General features: G+C 40.0%; 1 protein-coding gene across 1 annotated transcript in view; it reads right to left on the bottom strand.

Moving 5' to 3' along the window:
* sbf2 (SET binding factor 2) overlaps positions 1-21,850 on the bottom strand; it is a 95,634-nt gene that overhangs the window by 57,715 nt on the left and 16,069 nt on the right. Inside the window, exons 3-6 of the mRNA XM_056372391.1 lie at positions 6,509-6,646; positions 2,469-2,603; positions 1,840-1,950; positions 506-611 (exon numbers count right to left, since the gene is read on the bottom strand). Of these exons, the coding sequence (XP_056228366.1) occupies positions 506-611; positions 1,840-1,950; positions 2,469-2,603; positions 6,509-6,646 (490 nt within the window). The remainder of the gene's footprint in view (positions 1-505; positions 612-1,839; positions 1,951-2,468; positions 2,604-6,508; positions 6,647-21,850) is intronic.

Genomic DNA, 21,850 nt, shown 5'->3' with positions numbered 1-21,850 from the left:
TGGGACACAGTGAAAACCACATAATCTTGCCTCAGACACATTTAATGTAGAATTAATCCCACTTCTTAATGGTTCACTGCAGAAGTCTCCTGATTGTAAAAGTCCTACAGTACTGCAGTTTATCAGCATGTGATTAGCAAAGTAGAATGAAGGATCCAAAAATCTGATAAGGATCAAGACTGAATGAATGTAAAATATGTCGCAGCAAGCTGCTTTATTTAAATCAACTAAGACGATGATGCCAGTCACATTATAACAATCAACAACACAAAAAATGTCTTCAAACCGAAAAAGGAGTGTTGTGTAGACATTACAACCTGCAGGAGCAAACTATTCTTAATTTAATTAATTATGTACCTTGATTCATGTCAATAACAAGTAAATGACACAACATATTGCCAAGGGCGATATATGGTAATACAGTCCCTAACAAGTTAAGTAGTGACTCATTTCCCTTCCTGTCTCACAAATACTAGTGAGTAGTTATCAAAGTGCCTGGACCCACCCAGCTGCTGGAAGAGCAGAGCCACACTCTTGCATGTGACAGGCAATGTGTCGTTCAGAGGCGTCTGGATGAGCTGCCGGTCTCCTGCTCCCAGGCTAAACAGCTTCTGTAAAGAAAAACAAACGCAGTAAAGGTCAGAAAACAGCCATGGAAAATTTCCTTGTCTGTCGTGTCTACAGGGTCAAGGACTTACAACTGCAACTGACAGTCATTCATTCAGATTTACAGCTAAGTGTACTGCGGCTGTATCAAATACTACAGCTGCAGGACTGAATAAGCCATTCGAATGAGTTCTCACTGAGCAAAGAAAACCTCGATTACATGTTCACCAAAATATAGCTGGTGCAGCACACAGCTGCAGAAACATCACCTTTAAAAACATCCTCGCATTAAAAGATCTAAAAAAAACATATTTTAATAGTGTGTCTGCTGCTCAAATGCATATCTACCGATTAGTCAAGTCAAATCAGTGATGCAACAATTGTGCTTTGAATATCAAGTCTTGAATGGTTTGTGATTCAGATAATAGAGAACTGAGAAGTGAAAAGTAGGTGGTAGAGCCCTTTAGGATGTAGAAATATCAAAAGGTGTCACAAGGTCTCATTCATACAATTCTTTGTGCTGTTTTGACAAATGAGTCTGTTCCACTGATGCGGTTCTCCGCAGGCAGATTTGAGGACTTTGAGGTGTTGTGCGAGGGAACAGGAAATCATGCCAAATTCTTCCCTCTTTTACCGCATTAGCCAACGTTTAAAAGAAAACTTTGTTTTCACCTCTATCCGCCAGTGGAAGCAGTAAACACAAAGTAGGTTTTATCTTCAAAGGTGAAAATAAGTAAACTATTGTCTAGTTCACTGCATTAATAGCCTCACGCTCTGACACTTGGCCACCAAACTGCAGCAACCAAAACTTTTTTTTTTTTAAGTTATGACATTTTAAATATATTCCTCTAAACTTCTATAAAAACAGTTTAACAGCTCTGCTGTCCTTTACTCCACTCGAGGCTGAGGTATTTTGCTCCAAGTAACATGATGGAAAAAAATGACGAATATGTATTAGAAAATTACTGCCTGTGGCCGGATAACAATCTCTGGCACCATCTGAACGCGATATTCTTGACTGGCTGCACAGAAAACATAAATCATTTTAGTAGCTGCACCATTGAGCCTCAGCCATCACCTCCACAATCGCCGCCTCACACAAGAAAAAAGGATTGACATTAACCATTTGTAGCTCCTCTGTGGCCCCCTGTGAGCAGCAGGGCCAGGAACAGAACAGTGACATGTCTTGCAGACTGTGGTGCTTTGTGACACTTTGCCTCACTTAAGACTTACCTGCGATCCACCAGCGACAGGAACCTGGAATGTGAAGAGGTTGGCAACCAGACCCTCCAAAGGGAAATTTAGGCTATCGATGTACACTGTGTAGACCAGACCCAAGCACCCCTGGAAGGACAGCAAATGTAATTAAACTAAGACATTTCACACGGAAAGGTACAGAGGATAAATAATCTATATACAGTATATCAATATTGCAGCTCGTTGTTAATCACCATCGGAATTTATGCCATCTGGGCCATAAGACGAGAATGATAAGGTTGATTAGTCAGTGACATTTACGTAAGGTTTCATAGCACAGTTTATTCCAAAAGCTCCTAGTAACAGCAGAGCACCTATTAACAGGGAACAGCATGACTGACCGTGTGTCTGAAGAAACTGTGATCAACTTAACTGTGTCATAAAAAGATCAGAAGTGCTTATGTTTATATCTCATTCACTTTACTGAGGTGTGTGCTCATGCTTAAGCAAACTCCAGCCTATTTTGCAGACAGTACAAATCAGATTAGCATTGTCTCAGAAGTGCAAGATGAAAGCAATGATCTGAAAAACATTTGGAGTATTCCCTCTGAACAAGACAGAAAAATATTTTTTAATCAAGATTTAATCATATCTTGTCTTAGTACCCGGAATATTTCGGGATAATCCAGCCTGGACACGAGAATGAGACTTTTTGGTGCAAACACTTGAGCTGGCTGGATCAGGCCATCTTCCTCTGCCTCCTCATCTTCATCTCCATCAGCCTCAATACTCTTTGATCCCTGAAACGTAGAAAAAAGAAACTATTTCAGTGAAGAGTTCAACACAGTGCCATGGACTATAGGCCTTGAACTGTACTGAAGAGCATGCCAGCACCGCTGAGCTCCTGGTTTAGCTTCTGAATACATCACTTGTTTCTAACTCAGACTGTCCTCTACGTGCCTGGCATGTATCATACATCACATGTGTTATTTGCACATTTTCCATGGAAAAATAACTGAAATACCTCACCATAAAGAGCATTCAGTGGTAATAAGTGTTGAAATTTAGATGGCAATTCAACTTCTAACCTTTAATTTTCCATTTTCACTTGAAGAGAGTGTCTTAAAATAGGCTTTATAGTTGTACTCCTCCTATAATATAAAAATAACCATTTAAACTCAAAATATTAAAAATCCTCCTTTGTCTCCAGAGGGGAAACACGCATATATGAAAGTTTGGACTATTAATTATCTCCTTTCCTAATCTGTCCCTATTCAGCACAGTTGCTCATACCACTGGAGCCAATGACTGAACACAACAGATTTAATAAAACTACAATGAGGTTAATAAAAGAGATCGCCTACAGAGACAAAGATCATATGAGTGCATTTACTTGAGAGGAGCCAAGATGAGTTTAAGAGATAAACATTGCTTCCCTCTCAGAGCTAACACAGCAAATGTAAAACATCAGAGGTATAAGTGACAGTACCAGACATGCTAACAGCTGCACAATGTTTAGTATTTATTATGGTTAGCAAGATATATCATTTACAGTTAGCCAGGCTTAGCCAAAACAATATTTTTTATTGCAGGTGAAAACATATCTTAAACTACTTCAGTTTTTTTTAAATGTATAATTAACCTAAGTAATTGTAACTGAAATAGTAGAAAATAATATTGTCAGATATAAGAATGAACTGGAAAGAGCATAACAACTGTCCTGTCAAAGAGAACTGCATTCAGATATGTATTGACAAAAGCCAGGTAGTATAAGTGGACAGTTTTGTGTATTTCAGATAAAAAAGATAAAATGTCTATTAAATTATTCTTTACCATAATCAAACATGTTATCTACCTCTACCCAAAATTAAAATGGGCCCATACAAGCAAGTCTCAATCTGGTTCTAATAGTCTCTATTGTGAATCCCTGAGTTCTATCAGAACACTGATACACCAACCTCTCAGTGCTCATTCCTAACTAAAGCCCTTATCACAATCTGGTATATTTCTCCAGGCAGTGAAAACATGCCATAAGTGCTTCAGTATCTTCACATTTCAGCATTATTCTTAGGATTTGGTTCAATTATTAGACAAAATACATTCCTCTGCCGCCTGTCTGGAATCCGACTGAGCAGATAAGGGTGTCAGTTTAGAGAATAAAGATTGTTAAAACACCCTCACGTTTCAAGAAGATCTTCAGTGCCATACACTGAATCCAGGAATGTGTGTTTATTTTGCGAGAACATGATGTCTGGACGAGGCCAAATATAGCCTCATCTAATAATTAACACAAGATTGAGAAAAAAAAGCTAAGGTGTTGTGTTGTGGTTGGGGAAACTCTCAGATTCAAAGGTTTATAGGTTCAATCTTCTCAATGCAGTCTTTAATATACACAAAGCGTCAATCTGTCTGGGTGTCTGGTTTTTAAACATACACAAACATTTCAATTACTGTAAGCTATTTTAGATAGAAGTATGATAAAAAAGTTTTCAGCACAACCCTGCTGATAGCAACAGCACTGAGAAACTTTCTGCTGCAGCTTCTTATAGTTATATATTATTATACTATGTTGTGCTTCCTGCTTCTGACTGAAAGTGTAGTTTATGGCCATCTTTTTTAATCAGTGTAACTTTTACAACCTGTTTCACAGCACTAAACTTCACAGTTTGTGAGTTTAAATTCTGACAAGACATGATTTGAGGGAGGTGAAATAAAAAAAAAAATGTTTGTATATAAATCAGACTTTATTTAATATTCCATGTGAAAGCACCTTTCTGTTAAACCTGGAAAATATCTGGCACAATTTCTGATTAAACTACTGCACTAAACTTCCGCTGTAAAAGTAACATCTTTACAGCTTATTCTGTCCTGCAAACCTAATATAAACATTGAATATGGAGTGTGTGTGACTGGCCCTCACTAACAGCCTTGTCAGTGCCCAGATAACAGCAAAGAGACAAACATACATAAACATTAGGCCCCATAATCAAGTCTAAATTTGTTGTTAATAACAACTCCTATTTCCTCCACGGAGCCAGTGTGTGTGGAGAGAAAACAGCACTGGGAAGATTAAAGTTTCTATACTGAACAAGATGATCCACTGGTCTATAGTCTCCAACATATTTGATACAGTTGAGGGACCGCACCAACCAGTTACAATGACAATAAAGTCTGTCAGTACGCTCTTCCAAAGACACCCCATAACAGTCAACAACTGGGCTATTTTTGGTTATTTTCTCTTTTGATGTGGCAATTTGCCCTGAATCCATCCTCCTCTGATGCTTTTGAACCAACATGGAAAAATGTGCCCAGTTGTTCAACACAGGAATGTTTGTGTAATTACGGCCTGATTCACACAACAAGCAGACAGGATAGAGTAATTAGAAAAGGATGAACTACTACAGTGTTGATTCTAAACATTCCAGTAACTCTTACAGGCGCAAAAGTTCTCGTAAATTGACTGCATTTGAATTTAACTTAGAAACGATTGGCTGATCTAAGTGGAATGTGATTGATGACTGCCTTCCACATGCGAAAGGATGTGAAGTCACAGTGGGCAGAGTGACCGGAGTCATTTAAGGCCTCTGACAAAGTCAAACACAATGAAACAATTAGCCTGGTATTCTGTGGGCTTTTGGCAAGAGTGGGATATTAACAAGATCATTCATAAGTACCAAAATGATCCCGTTGAAACTATTCTGTTGTAATCAATAATTTATGGGAGTTTTGAACGTTTGTGCCGTGACCACTAAACTGTAATCAAAGCCAATCTTGTATGCATGAGTAAATGAAAGGAAACGTGCTTGCGGAGAGCACAGGTCCATCCTCCCTTTTTATAACAACGTCCCCCCGCCAGCTCACAATTTATTAGACTGGATCCAAGCAGGCTTTTGTTTTCTACCACGCGACAGACATTCCTAAAAGTTAAAAAAAGTGCCAAAGACTGTAAAAAAACACAACAATAAGCCTAAAATGGAAAACAGAAATTGAGAACCATCACATTACTCAATAGATATCCCCGATGGCCCCGATGGCCCGAAGAGTCATGAGAGAGACATGAGGATGAATGTGACCTCATGCTCATTATAAAACTGTGAGGATTATCACTGTGATAGTCTTATAAAGAGCCTTTTAAGGAGGAAGACAAGCTCACAGTGATGTGATGCACAGTTGTCTGAGGGAGTGACAGAGTGAAATATTTATGATTACAGATTTTACTATATCAGGATTAATGATGCCAGCATGGTGGCTCAGTTGTTAGCACTGCTGCCTCAGTTAAATGGGCTTTGTCATTTTTGTGTATAGTTCACGTTATTGTTTTGTTCTTCTTTTCACTTGATATTCATGTTTACTCCAGCAGTCCTAAGATAGCTGCAGAGTACAGGGAATGGAGACTCTTAGTTACTGAAGTCCTTCTAATGGAGGACTAACACCCCAGTGGTTTCTGGGACAAGCTACAGCTACATCTGAAAGGCAAGCTTTTAGAGACAATAAACAAATGAATCAATGCATGAATGAAAACAGCACTAAAACAAAGATGCTAAAGGAAAGCTCAGTCCTAGCATGTAAAAGGAGTTTTTCCTTACCACTGTCGTCAAGTGTTTGCTCGTGGGGGAATGTTGCGTATCTATAGTGTGTGTGTGTGTGTGTGTGTGTGTGTGTGTGTGTGTGTGTGTGTGTGTGTGTGTGTGTGTTGCAGTCTTACCTGCAGATTGACCTCAGCCTCATAGAAAGTGAGGCAGGAGCAGAAGTGTCGGTCTGAATCAATATCTGTCAGCACAACGGTGAAGAAGGTGGGTGCTTTCCTATCCCTGGACAGCCTCCAACCTCCAGGCTGGCAGAACTAAAAAGACAGTCAATAAAATGCCATTACATGAAAATAGAGGATATTCACACAAGTCACACAACATGGTCAGATATACAGAGGGCAAAGCCCATGGTCTGAGTGTGTGGCAGAAGTGCAATTAGGACATGTCCGTGTCTTTTTTGCTATTTTAAGAGCGGAAAAAACTGTTGCTGCGGCCGGTCCATGGTTCAAAAAGGTTGTTCTTATTTATTCATGGGAGTGTTTTGGGTGTAACATACAATAAACCAATCACAGTGCCATCTCCCATTCACTTTAAAAGCCAGGCACGCTTGCACCCTGTAACCACCTGACTTATCCAAACATCTGAGCACATTTTCAGTATAATCTGCTTGTGTGTAACAGGCAGGTGTATGCGCTCTGTGCGCCCGCCTATGTTGTCACATATTACTCTTAATAATGCGCCTTAAAATAACAGTGAAATTCTGCGCTACTGACTTAAGACCATGATTTTGCTGGTTAATCGCACAATCACTTTCCGCTGCCTCAAGATAGCAATGCGCCTGACCACACCTCATTTTAAGACCAACACACCCCTGGCCACTCAGGTACGCGCAAGTGTATTGGTAATTAGCATTTGCTAAATTGCTGTACCAGCAAAGACACTTACATCGCTTTGCGCCGGGTGTAAGATAGGGCCCATAGTGTTTCAGTGACTGAAGCAGCGGCAAGAAATGTTTGTAGAGAGGACATATGTTTTTAGACTTTTAAGCTCTGATCATTTGGTTTCGTTGAAGATTTGAGTTAAAAGCTCAGTAGTTATGATGTCCTCTGAGACTCTCTGCTGGTAACCTAATCAAACAATAAATGGATCATCATATTACCGTAGCTTGTCCAATTCTAATGCCCCCATAGAGAGCATAGACAGGATGTCCTGTTTCAGTGCAGCAATTACATCCACTCATCAGAGCGGGAAATGGCGTGTTCAGTATTCATCTTCCTTTGCTGATGAACTCAACAGCAAAGGTGTCAGAGTAAACTGCTCACAAACTCTCTGATCATAAAAGGAAGCATCTTAAATAAGATGGAAAATGGAAAAATACCCACAAACCCAGGCATAAAGCAGCATATCCGCCAACTGAACTTGAACACATTAGATAGATCCAGCCTCAAACTTACTGGTCAAGTTTTGGTTTAGTAAAGCAGATTTGTATTATGAAGTATGATTTCTATGAAGTCAAGTACTTTTTCCTGGAATAAATTAGTATTTATATTTCAAAACAGTCTGTTTATTGAGGATTTAAGAATCACACAAATCAACAATTTTTAATGCATGACAAAACTCAGCCATTTTTAGCAAACTGTGGGCACAGAAACAGTCTGTTACCATAATAAAAAAATCATCTTAAACAGGTTCTAGGTCTCAAAGCAGCAGTGTGAGTCATAACCAGTCCTGACACAAAACATCTGTGAGTGTTGAAAAAAACAAGCCCTTTCTGTTACAATGTTGTTAGACAGGATTGCTAATCGGCAAACCGACTTTATAAATGGAGACTTTATTTTCATATATTTTGTCCTCGTGCACCAACACAACAGACAAAAATGTTGCTTTCACATAAACACTTCATTCTACAAACCAATAATAAAAGCAACCACTGTGGGTTCATAAAGCACAATGAAAAACTGCCGTGTCAAAGCAAGAAAAATAAGGGGTTAATGATAGGTACAGAGAGATTAATATGTTATTATTTGAAAGCGAGAGTGGTACAGAGGAGAGGAGAGGCCAAGCTATGGGACGCAGGTGGGCATTTGGTCAGAGAGTCCCGTGTTTGTGTCTGGTCTCTCTGTTTTTCCTGGAGGCTCAACTGGACTGGCTCTAAAAACGGTGTTTAGACTGCTCCTCAGGGGTTACAGAAGGGATCACCAGACACATGGAGGAAGGGAGGAGGGGCGGGTAAAGGAGGGGTGGGTGAGGGCAAAAACAGATGGACTGATTGATAGACAGATCTGTGTACAGCCAAAGAAAAATATACTGGCAAGGCAACGTATCTGGGGCAAAAGAAGAAGAGGAGTAGAAGAGAGAGGTGATGAAGAAAAGGAGACAGAGAGAGAGAGAGAGAGAGAGAGAGAAGAATGGAGATCAAGAGAGGAAGAGAGGAAAAGGGGGAGGAAGGATTTGGCTTGTTCGACGTGGAAGACTGGACCAGGATGCCACCATCTTCCAGCAGATAGACAATAGCTCACAGGAAATCTGTTAAACCTGCATTGTGGTGAGGGGAGCGTGCGTGCGTGTGCGTGTGTGTGCGTGTGTGTGTGTGTGTGCGTGCCAGGCCAGACAGGACCCAAGGACAAGTGGGGATAACTGTGATCCTGCCCTAAACTATTCCAACTATGCCATTCATTGTTGTCAAAAAAGAGATAAACACCTTTGGGCCTGCATAGCTCAAAAGATCACAGGAGATACAACATCCTGTTCTGTGTGAGTGTGTCGATTACAGAGTACGCATGCGTGAGAGAGGGACTAACTGTAAGGGAGAGCGACATGCAGATAACACATGGAGGCGCAATGCTGAAAAGATTCATTGGTTTCCCTGATATTAAATCAGTGTTTCCTTTAAGCCGTTATCTCGCCTGTAGGTCTGCAGGGACACACTCGAGGGCTGGCGCAGGTTCAAAGACACTTTAGGGAGCTCAGTGTTTAGAAAACTTCACTGTATTCAGGGGACATTGTATCCAGACAAAGTACTGTCATCATTGTAGACATAACTTATTGGTGTATAACCAAAAGATGAATGATCATCTAGCTTGAATGTTGTAGCTGTGATCTGATAAGGGTATTACAAAGGGGGCAGTACTGAAGTAAAAAATGATTGCATGTATCCTTCCCTATTGCGTTTTTATTAAAACATGTAGTACATTATGACTCTCATTATGACTATGAGTCTACAACAACTAAGAATGTATCCTAAACAAAGGCCTTCACGTAGTTCAAACAACTTGAAACAGAGTGTTTTGATAATTTCAGAATCTGTCCTGCTTTTCTGAAACTTCTACAAAGGCAGGGAAACTTTGGAAAGGCTGCAGCGCTTTCTGCAAATGTTGTGTATCATTTTAAGTTTAACTACGCACGGTCATTTGTAAACAGAGATAATTTGCTTATGCTATTTGTTTAAACATCCAACTTGAAAAATTGTCATTTGCAACACAAAATAGCTTAGATATAAACACACACCATCACATTTCTGAGGCTAGTCCTAGCAGGCAAAATGGATATGAATATATTGTATTACTTCCTCTTGCAATATGTTGTCGATACACTGGTGCCAAATATTGATATTTTTTATCAAAACATGCAGACGCTCTTAACGGATTCCCTTGCTAATTTGCCTTACCAGAGTCACTACTTCATGACTCCTTGTGGCGGTGCCTGTCAAAAGAATGACAGTAACTTGTGCACAGGGGCAGACAGCGGGAGAAAACAAATCACAGAGGCACCATCGTCTCTCAAGTCCAAAGTGTGCTTCAACTTTGGCTTTAACAATGGCACAAATAAAATTAATAAAGACTATGTGACAAGAACAGCCCATATACAAACTGCCAGACCATGCAGACCAGTGACACTGTCCTGCACATAAACACACACACGCATACACTTTAACTACTCAGCGTTGTGTCAACATCCAGGCTCTATTTCTTCTGACGGAGTGAGCGGGTCTTTCACTCTCAAACACCAACACACACAGGCTTCAAGAGGAGCGGACCGCTCAGCAGTCTGCTGCTTATGAGACTGAATGTGAATACACACACACACACACACACACACACACACACACACACACACACACACACACACACACACACACACACACACACACACACACACACACACACACACACACACACACACACACACACACACGCATCAATTTATTTCAAACACTTAAAACATTTAAACTCCAGAACTGTTCCACTTTCTGGCCTTTTGCCATTTTATGACTGCAACATGGCACAAGTGTGTGTGGCTAAGCTGAGCTAAGATTCTATGCACTTTGCTGAACATTTTTTCATATCAGTTGTCAAATTCTGTGAAACTGACACCACAACGCAGTGAATAAATACATGATTCCTGCTTTTTGCCTTTGTATTTTTCTTCTCTAACACACATATTGTGATATAACGTAGATGATTGTCCTGCACTGACACCATCATTATCATGGGCAACGTGATGTGATAGTATCGTACTGTGAGTTACTCTGTGGTTCCCAGCCCTGATATTTAAGATTTAAAGGATGAGAATGACGGATGAATAATACGACACAAGCTGTACTGTACATTCAGCTATAGCATGACACAGAAATCCACTGTAGTGCAACAGGTGCAAGGGTCATTGCTTAGGAAACATACCCTTTATACAGCACACACACACAAAGACACAGAGACACAGACACACACAGACACACACAGACACACAGACAGCAGAGAGAAAGGACATCTCCTATTCCCAAATTAGACCTTAGTCAAGTGACAAAGGAACTCTGGGACACACTTGCTGTATTGATGTCAAAGCGTAACTGCGTCCTGCTAAACCCTCTGCATCACATCATGTGCTGCAGCCTGGCATGACTGACTCCCACCAACTGCACTATTCACCTACTCAGGCAGTGACACTGGATCTGCAGTCTGACCTGCTAAGTATCGTCACAGCAGAGTGCTCGAGGAGCAGCACCAATAAAAGGAAAAGAACAAAAAACACACACACACACACACACACGCGCACACACACACACACACACACAAACGCACATGCACACACGCATGCACACGCACACACACACACGCACGCACATATACACACACACACACACACACACACACGCACGCACGCACACGCACGCACGCACACATGCACACACACAGGCTTTGCCCGATCGGGACAGGGCGGCATTCTTATACTATGACAAGGCATTAATGTCTGGTCACGCAGGCCAGATATAACTGGTGCGGCAGCCATTACTAAAGATGACTCAGGACAGAAAGGCAGCCACTGACACTGACTTTAAAGTCAGCTTTATGTCTTCTGGTGTGATGTAGCTGAGATGTGACAGGACACAGGTTTACTGTGTTTTTATTATGACCCCAACATTTGAGAGTCCTGTACTTCAGGAAATACAAACAGATTTTGAAAGGTCATAAAACCTTTAAAGAGTTCCCGTTACCACAAATGAGCTCAATCCCACAAATTCTTTCAGAGAGGGGCTTATTTCATAATATGGTTCAGTTACAAACCCAAATGAAATCAGGAACCAAACTTCTTCATGTTTTCTCTCCATAGCAATAAAATGTGAGTAGACTAAGCTGTCTCCTCTGATCTAGGCATCAGCAAGAATAACCTGGACTGAATGAGGGAAAAAAGAAAACTGATACTAATAAGATAAACAACATAAATCATAAACAACCAAAACATTTGTAAACCTAAAGATATATCTAAAACATAAGTAAATATGCTGCCAGACCACCTCAAAGGAAAACATGTGGAAAAAAAAGAAAAATATCAAGACTGTAATCATCTATACTTTCAGACTTTCAATACTAGTGAACTGTCGATGGAGCCTGAATGTAAAGTGACTGCCAATACACTGTGGTCAGGAAAACTTAGCAACAGATGTGCACTACACCGTGTCCTTCCATCATCCTCTTCCTTTCACCTTATTCTTTCCCCATGCATGTGGAAGACACAAATGCCAGGAAGACAACACAATGACGGAAAGTGAAGTGTGAGGTGTCAGGGGCCAGAGAAGGACTGGCCAAGGGTGAGAAGGTCAATGGCGTGCTGCCTGCCCAGCACTTCTACTTTATCAGGTCTGCAGGATGAGCAGTGGACAAAACAACCAGAGCCGCCTGCTCCAGCCGAGCGGTTTGGCACACACAAACATGCATGTGCTCCCCCCTCCCTCACTCGTCTCATTCGCTCAAGGTCAGCATGATGACTACAAGAAACAAAACTGTCAACAAAATGGCCATAATAGCACCGTTATCCAAATACTATTCAGCGGTTGCCGTGAGTTAATTTTCTGCGCCAGAACGTTTAGTGTTTAGCTCCCTCGCTGAGCGCTCTGCTGAGGTGGCAGCTCCCCTCCAGTTCGTTTCTTCATCTCAGCTCCCCAACTGTCACCAACACTCCTGGTTTCCCTTTGCTCATCTGTTACGCAATACCAGGCACATATGGTTCATTTTAGACATAGATATTTTTAGACGGCCATGATGAACCACTGTAAATCAAAAAAAAACGTCTAGTCAGGAAGGATAGGAAGAGTCATCTAGCAAATATTACAAACAGTGCTGTACACAAAACTTTGAGCTTCATAAATGCCATATGTGTAAGAAATGTAACACTAGACAAAAGGCCTACTACATGTATTTTTAGTGCAAATGTAAAGGGTAATCTTTTTTTGCCATGCACATTTCAGCAACAAGCTGAGGACAACTGTGGCCGAACCCCCATTTACCCAACATCCCCTGGGAAGATTTGTTCACTTGAGGGTGAATACTTGGGTTTATTTCAAAACAGCATAAATTGAAAACATACGACCAGTTCACCACATGAAACTTGAAAACAGAAATGCATAAAGAGGCAAATAAATGATGATAATTAGACATTCCTATGCCTAAATCAATCTGCTGTCAGATCAGTCCATCCTGCTCTCACAACCTTACTCCTGAAACTAAACCCCACGCATCTGTGTGATGTTCACGGTAGGCGTGAAGGTCCCAAACAATAGATGGATCTTATTATGTGTCGGTTTTGTCAAAAGTAAGTTAACAAACCGCATCTTCCAGACATAAACGAGTTGAGTTATAGTTCAGGGAAAATCTGCGGCGAAATGTATTCATGAAAATAAAAATTCCCTTTCAGAATCCAAGAAAAGTCCGTGGATTTTCCCGGGACTGTTTAACAGCAGGTACAACTGATATTAAAACCACTTGAACAGTTTAAGAACAAGCATAATCCAATAAATACTCCCATTGCTGTGATGAAATCAGTCAAAACAAACAGCGGAAAGATCAATGGCGTAAAGCCTTTGGCATTTTAACAAAAACAATCAATGACTGCTGTTAAAGATGAACCCGGTCTGTCATGTATGGGCATGCCAGCTTATTCTACACAGTTAATCATGGTCTGACAGTTTGTCAGCACACTGTACTTCTTAGAAAAGACTACATTTATGTCAATGCAGCGTAATAACTACAGAGTTTCACAATTCATGCGAGGTGCCCTATATTAAACGGAAATGTGGTTAGACAGTACAGTTGGCCATGCAAAACAACCATTTACGAATTTAGCTTACTGGTAGATAAATGACAGTGACTGCTGAGCACAGCACATATTGTGTTGCACATGGATAAGCAGACTTTGTAAGTTCCAACACTAAATACATGTAAAATAAAATACTTCAACTCAGTCGCCAGTGAGCTGTAAAAGAAATACAGTGTACCATTTCTCCCAACTTCCACATGACAAACAACAGACCATAACAACCTTTTCTGATTCTGGCTTTTGTGACAGCCATGGTAAAAAAAAAAAAAAAAAAAACACAAACATAACTGACCTGCTACGGTTCAACCTGGCCTTAACCTCAAACATTTAGCTAATGAGCAAGTGAAAGACGGAGACTTTTAACAGAACTGGTGGTTACACTGAATATTTACAACAGTTTCCTTGACATAAATATTTGTGAAACAAAGGATTAGACTTCATCATAATTCAAAGAGATGAAGTCAAGAAGGAGTACTGAGACATATTTTTTACTACAAACACACCTAACTTGACTTAAACAATTACATAAGTGACACTAGTATGGAGAAAATACAGCAAGCAGGTGGTGGTAGTGAATCACATGGTATATTGACTATTCTTGTCCTCTCCTTCAGTGCAACTTTAAAATCAAACTTTGGTATTGCGCTACCATAGATCATCGTTGTGCTTGTGCCTCTCAAAATAGCTAACATTTTGCAAAGGAGATGAGCTCTGTCGGATTTAAAGTTTGCCCTTTCGCTCTGCCCAAGACCTGCCACACGGTCACATCTGGCCTCCAAACCTAGACCGCCTGCAGCTGTGCATTTGACCTTCCAGAACCTCGCCTGCATCTGCATGACTGTGAAATGGATCTGTACTACTTATGTACTATAGTATGGAGCACAGTATGAGGCACCTAAAGTTGTATCCAGACTGAACACAATGTCCTCAGGCCAGATCTGTCAGTGGTTAACATTGTGCATTCCTTGTCTTTTTTTAACCACTGGGGGCGCCAAAGTTCAAATGCAGTATTTTGGTAATTATTCCTCTGTTATTTTTCTTTTATCAGTTCTGATCAACACCAGTTGCTATATTTTTTTACCTGTATCAGCTGAGGATAAGTAAACATGTTTTTGTTTTTTTTCTATTATTTCATCTGTGAAAATATATGCAACATCAAAACACATCTCTGAGCTCATAGAGTGATGAATGAAAGGGCAGGGTAAACAGCTTTATCCTGAGGTTGTAGATCAGTACAATGGCTGTCCTGCGTCAGACTGCTGAGCCCCGGTCTTTAGAGTACTGTAAGATAATGGCTGATAATGACCTGGCTGTGGAACAGGTGCTTCCTCTACCGCCTTGTGGGGGCTCTGGCTATCGGTCCTCAGTCTCACTTTTGCTCTTAATAAGCTCACTTGAAAATGCAACAAGTTTTGTTCCTTTCCAAACTGAAAACTAATGAGGTGTAAAGAGTAGATGTGAATCTGTGCATGTGCTGTACATGTCGGTGTGTTGAATGTGTATGAACACAGAAGTGCCTAATGAGTTTCCCTGTGTCTTACACAAAAGTATGTTTACCTTTTTCTCACATAGTTTCACTGACAAACATAAATTTGTTTATCTTATTTTGTTTGTTTATTTAGTAATTATTATGTTAATATAAGATATCCTGCTAAATAAACCACATGATTAAACTACTGTATGCAAATTTAACATGGAAATTATTTCTTTGAAGCTGTGCAGTTGATATTTAAAAATGGTGAAAGTGAATTTAATTTTTTTTACCCAGAATGTCTCACAGGTGGACTAGATTGTGCACAAGGGGAGTTAGCCTTCTGAGTGGGGAAGAAGACTAATGTGCACACTAATAATATTACTAGTAGGAAAAAACTTGGCGCCTAGCCACAGGACCTCCGCATACAGTGTTCTAAAACAACAGCAAGGGATGTCGTCTGTGACGTACCTTAAACGCAAAGCGTGCAACCTCACATCCCCTCTCCAAACACATCATAACAAACGTGAATGTCCAGCATTTTTTTTATGGATAGCGGCTAGCAGCACTTGCCACAAAAGTTAAAAGATGTATGGTTCTGTGAAAAGTAGAGGCTCTTTTGCTTACAATGCAGTGGTGTATTTAGTAGCTGTAGTCCGACAGCTGAGCAGTTAAGGTATTAGACTTGAAACCTTTCCACCAATACACAAACTCTGTACCACTTTGTGGCAATAAATCCTGCACTGATCCCCCTTCTTACAGTATGTCATATAAACAAACAACTCGTGAAAGACTGTAGGGGAATGTAGCCATATTTGTAGTTTTATGATGATAAATGTGAACAGAGGACTTAAACCCTGCAACCAGCTTCCAGAGGCCATGCTGCTCCTCAAAGTCAGAGAAACTAACAGAGTTTGACAACTGACAAACATTGCCACCCTTAGAGCCCCAAACCCTTACTACTAGAGCTAAAAATATCAACGAATAACAGCAATGTAAAGTATTACTGTACCATGTTATTATGCTGTCAGTGGCTAAGACTGTTCCAAAGAATCTGACAATTTTTCACTTAGAATTTCAAACATGCAGCCCAACCTAATACCAGTATGTCTTCTTAAGTGAAACTCAGCAGGCTCAGCACACAGGAGTTTGGACCACATCCCTATTACGCCAGCAAGAAAAGGGAACCATTACAACAACATTGGCAAGTCCCGTTTAAGTAGCTCAACACTAGGGAGAACACCTGAAACTGGGCATGTGTGTCTGCATAAATCAGACACTACTGAGATTTTTAAAATTTAAAAGCAGATAAACTGGTCGCAAAAGTTCTCAGAAAGTAATTTCTGGGAGAAATGGAAAATTACATACATGGAGACGATGAGTATGTGGATTTTTGCAAAGTATGTAGTATCAAAGTTATGTCATCAGCCACTGGCCCTGGTGTCAGCAGCAGTCAGCACATTTTTTACTAGCAACAGTGGTATTCACCAGTAGCCAGTTACATGGATGTCTGGAGCCAGCCAGCTCTTTAGATGTGAGGGAGGAAATGTACAGGGTAGCTTGGAACTGATCACCTGGCTACTGGCACCATTTCACCGCTGCATGCTTTTGCCCAGCGCCTGTCTGGCTACAGAGCTGGTCATTTCCAACATTAAAATTGGGTCCATCAGGAAAAAACAAAATTTCTCTGTAAGTGTATGTGACAGAATAACAAAGGAAGAATGAGTTCTGTATACAAACAATAAACTATTAAGACTGAAAGCTTTCTACTGTATTTCATCTAAAGGTCTGAGTATGTGCGCTCTCCAGCGTACTGTGGCGTAATTTCATCCTGTGTATTCCCATTTCCTGGTGAGCTCACAGTGCTTTTCAGCATGGAAAGTCCTGCCTGCTTGACAGCCCCAGCTTTGTTTCCTGGTGTGTTTAGCTTGACTGGAACACAGATCATTGATTACTCATATGTGGATCTTCCTGACAAACACATGATCCCATTCTCCCCCTGGCTGGAAGGCATCCTGCTATGTGGAATGCACTGTTTAGTTTTTCTCTCATAGTTTTACAAACATCATAAGACCGACGTGCAGCGTGACATGTCAAGTTATGGTCACTTGAGTCAATCCATCAAGTGATACAATTAGGCTACATTCTTTCATCTGTCTGTGGTTTGGCCCAGAGCCTAAAACTGACTAACCAAGGCTGCTGATTGTGAACAGTGCAGTTAAGCTTTGTCATGATTTGCTTATCCAGCCTACTCAGAGAACAGGGCCAGATGAATGACTCCTCGCAGCCATAAGGGTGAACTGAACCTGACCTAAGCCCAGAGGCTCAGGTCATACTGGAGTCAGGTCCTCTTTTGTCGAGACAATATTTATTAAAAAAAAAAAAAAAAACCAAAAAAACCCTATTAAAACTTCTGTTAAAATCTTTCCACCGCAGCGGTCATATCAACTATCCACATAACTACAGCAGTTTACAAATTTTCCAAATAACTTGAGCGTCCTTCCCGGAAGTGCAAGGCATATTCCTCATTACAGCTGGGATTTGGGGGGAAAGGAAGGACTTCAAGAAGTCCAAGATCTAGACAAGAGAAATGACAGCAGTGTTTACAATCTGGTCAAGTAAGGTCACATTCCTTCATCATGGAAGGAAGATGGGCCCCAAAGAGGAATTTTTTTTTATTTTATACACAGTCTACAAATTTCTACTGGAAGAAAACAGGTGGGGATGTAAGGTGGCGTTACATATAGCATAGCATCTGAGTCTGTGATGTAGTAAGCTTTTGCAATTACAGTATTTTCTGTATCTTCTCTAGACAAACATTACCCCCTACAAACAGAGCAAGCTGTGCAATAACAGAGCACAATCACCTTACTCTAAATAATCCAAGCTTCTCTCTGTTATCAACCACCAGAGGATTAGCCTGCTGCAACAGCACATGTGATTTCTAACTGACTGTTTTTGTGTTTTGATGGAGGCTTGTGGGACTCTAGCATTGCTGTTCAGCCTAACATTGCAATGTGTTTAGTGTACTTGTGACCTCAAAGAAGCAATTCACAAACAAGTGAACAAACTATTGAAAGAAAAAGCAAGAGAACAACACACAGCCTGACTCATGGGGCTCCTCCCATTGTACCTAAAAACACTTTCATATCTTGATTAAACTTTTGAACCTGATTGACACATTGCGTGTTAAAAGTTGCACCCCTACTTCTCAGAGGCAAAACATATAAAGGTTTCTGCAGTTTCCAATTAGGATAAATAGGATAAATCTGCCTAGAAATCATATAAAAAGGTGGTCCTTATAAGTCAGGTGTATCCCACAGATAACCGACTGACTTCACAGCATTCATGAAAAAGGGAAAAAAAGGAAGCACAATACAAGTGATAAAATCCAGGAAAAGTTTTTATGGTTTTACATTATAAAGACATTTTTTGATAGTAGACATATTTTCTAGTACATGGCAATCATATATTTGCCATATGCTGAAAAAATGAAAACAACATCAAACTTTGTACAATGACGCTAAGATGCAAAAAGAAGCAAAAACAGTCAGGAGGGTTAAAAGCTTTTTGGTTGCAATGACTCTAATGAATCTATAAATTATATCATAAATTTTGGAGCCACAATATAAATCGTAAAAGAGCCTGTGTTGTCCCTGTCATTTTGAAGAATTGTGGGATCAGACAATTCAAATTAGGACAAAGAGCAGAGATGTTTTGGTAGAAACTAATGAGAGACGAGAAAGCGGCAACCACCACATCTCAGTGTGAGAGACTGACTGTTGTCAAAACTCAAAAACATCTACCTCTGCTTTTAAAGACCACCAAGAGACAAACTGCAAATTCAATTAGCTATCGAGACCATAACGTTTATCTGCCAGTGTTTTAAAATTTGGAATGGATCTTGATCAAAAGGAAAGATTAAAGAATCTACTGGCCATTATTGAAGCTGCATCCTAGGACACTTCCATTTTGGCTTTAGCTTTTGGTCACTGTGGTGGCTGCTTGTATAAATGTCTTTCTCTTAGTAACAATTATGGCTACCAGTATATGTCTGAGTAAGCAATGGAACTGAAAAGCAAATGACCGATATGGTATGCGGTCAGAGAAACAACTCTGCTTGCTTAGCTGACTGAGTGGAACAGAGAACCCACACCACATACTGTGTGTTGGACTGGACCAGCACAGGACTACTATTGTTCAGTGCTGCAGCATCTCGCCCACAGCCACAACATGTGGGACTACGTAGAGATGGAGCGGTCTGAATATTAGGCCGAGACTCCCACTGTTTTTACTGTCACACACCTAAGGCTGAATGCAACAAGCCTTTAAAGGTGAGGTGATGACAGGTCACCTACAAACTTTGAAAACAAACTAAGAAATGCGTCAAGAGGGGAAAACGTGCAGCAAATGGAAGGTCAAGGTTTTTGAATCAACAAATCCTTTCACGATGTTTCAGTTGCTGTGTTGTGAGAGGTCAATCTCAAACTGCTGACTATGGTTGTTTTTAAAAATGTCTGGCCCACATAACCACATTAAATTATATATAAAGTATTTGGTAGTCAAACGGAAACTTAAACAAACCGATAAATAAGAATTGTACGCACCAATTAAAATAAATCATAGCCGTGAAAAACCTTTAACACAATTGAACTCCTAATTAAATTAGAGGAGTTATAAAGTATTATTTTGATTACTGATTATTTTCTATTACTTATTTAGTTTATGAAATGTCAGGAAATCTTTAGACAAATAAATCCATTGAGAGTTTCTCATCTTTAACTTGTTGTACAGATAGAGAGGTGGTGGGTGTTTTACCACAGTCCCACCACTGTGTTTGAAAAAACATTTTAACCTGACTTTCAGACGTTTGGGGTCGACGTCTGTCCATGTTCGGTTGCAGAGTGATTTATGACACTCGGTGGAAGGCTTGTATTGCACTTAACATAAGGAGCTTTCAACGTGTCTGTCCTCTGCTCCGCTCCACTTTGTGTCTGTGGAGAGGCAAAGAATCAAGAGGCTTATCACTTTAGTTAAGCGTCTAACGCAAAGCTTTACTAAAAAGGTATTTTTTTTAATGACCAGTAATGTGATAATTAATATAAACATATAAACACACTTCACACATAATAAAACTGAATGTAAAAGTTATCAAATAATGAATGCCAACATTAATATTGTGTTTTTTGAAGTGAAATTATTTGGTTTATTTATATCAAAATGATGGTAACCTGCATGGAGTAACGGCTGTACATTTGTTTATTGGTGTTTTGGGATGAAGCCAGTTTGAACGGGTTCAGGTCAATCTGTTTTAAAATACTAACTCAATTTGTTTTATGTACCTCGGTTATACAACAAACAGCATTAAACGAAAAACCTTCCTGTCATAAACTGGAGGCATATTGCTTCCAATGTGTTGAAGTGCAAAACACGAAGGTTTGATTTAGGTGAAGTTAGTTGTAAAAATTTACAACTCTGGCAAACACTGTTCCCCGCAAAAGCAGTCTTGGACAAGATTTGGCGTTTGTTACTCCAAACACTCACCGATACTTGGATTGGGTTGATTTAAAAAGCTTGTCCATCTGGTTGTCTTAAAAAATAGACACTACATCTACAATTAACCTGGCCCATTTAACATGAAAGGACCAAGTGAATAACAGAGGAAGACTCTGGAAACTCACAAATATGACACCGATATGTTGTCTACAAGCAGGGAATGCTATGAACATTTACATACTCCAGGCATTAAACAAAAAGCGCTTGTAATTAAATGAGCAAACTCAGCAATTAAACAGTGAACACCACAGTAATTCCCTTGACATTAATGTGTCACTTCTTTGCTCTGAACTCTATCTAAATCTAACTAACAAAATATGGTCCGCAAAAATAGTTTGGTCACTGTCCAATTTAAAACTTCTTGATTAAACTGAGCATGACAAACGTGACTAGGTTCAGCTGCTATGCTAGCTCCTCAAACTGTAAAACGCAGATTCAGCATTGAAATTTAAAAATGAGTAAAAGTCTTATCACAGCAAACATATTCATTTTGAGTATAGTAAGCTGAAATTAATAATAAAATACGGACAACCTTTATTTGCCTTTCAAGTAATTATTAGGTTCATGTTCAAGTTAACGTTGCTGTCATTGTGTGATTCATTTTAACGAATCACAACTCGTTTAGAGAAAAAAGATAAATTAAAACAAAATGAGTCAGAATCAAGGAAATCTGTGTGGAGTAATAACTTCCACAACAACTGTTCTAAATGTGTGACCCTACTACTACTACTACTACTACTACTACTACTAGTACTAGTACTGGAGTATAAGTACCATGAGGACCGTGCCTTTATATTGGAGGGCGAGGCTGTGGAAATGTACTAGGTGTACAACTTTCTGACCTCCATCTAGAGACCTGGCTCATCCACAACAGATGAGGAATTGGGCTGGTTCCTATCAT

The sequence above is a fragment of the Seriola aureovittata genome, chromosome 1, assembly GCF_021018895.1.
Source record: "Seriola aureovittata isolate HTS-2021-v1 ecotype China chromosome 1, ASM2101889v1, whole genome shotgun sequence".
In the NCBI taxonomy this organism is placed as follows: domain Eukaryota; kingdom Metazoa; phylum Chordata; class Actinopteri; order Carangiformes; family Carangidae; genus Seriola; species Seriola aureovittata.
The sequence above is the reverse complement of the archived record's forward strand: the minus strand, read 5'-3'. Positions and strand labels throughout refer to the sequence as shown.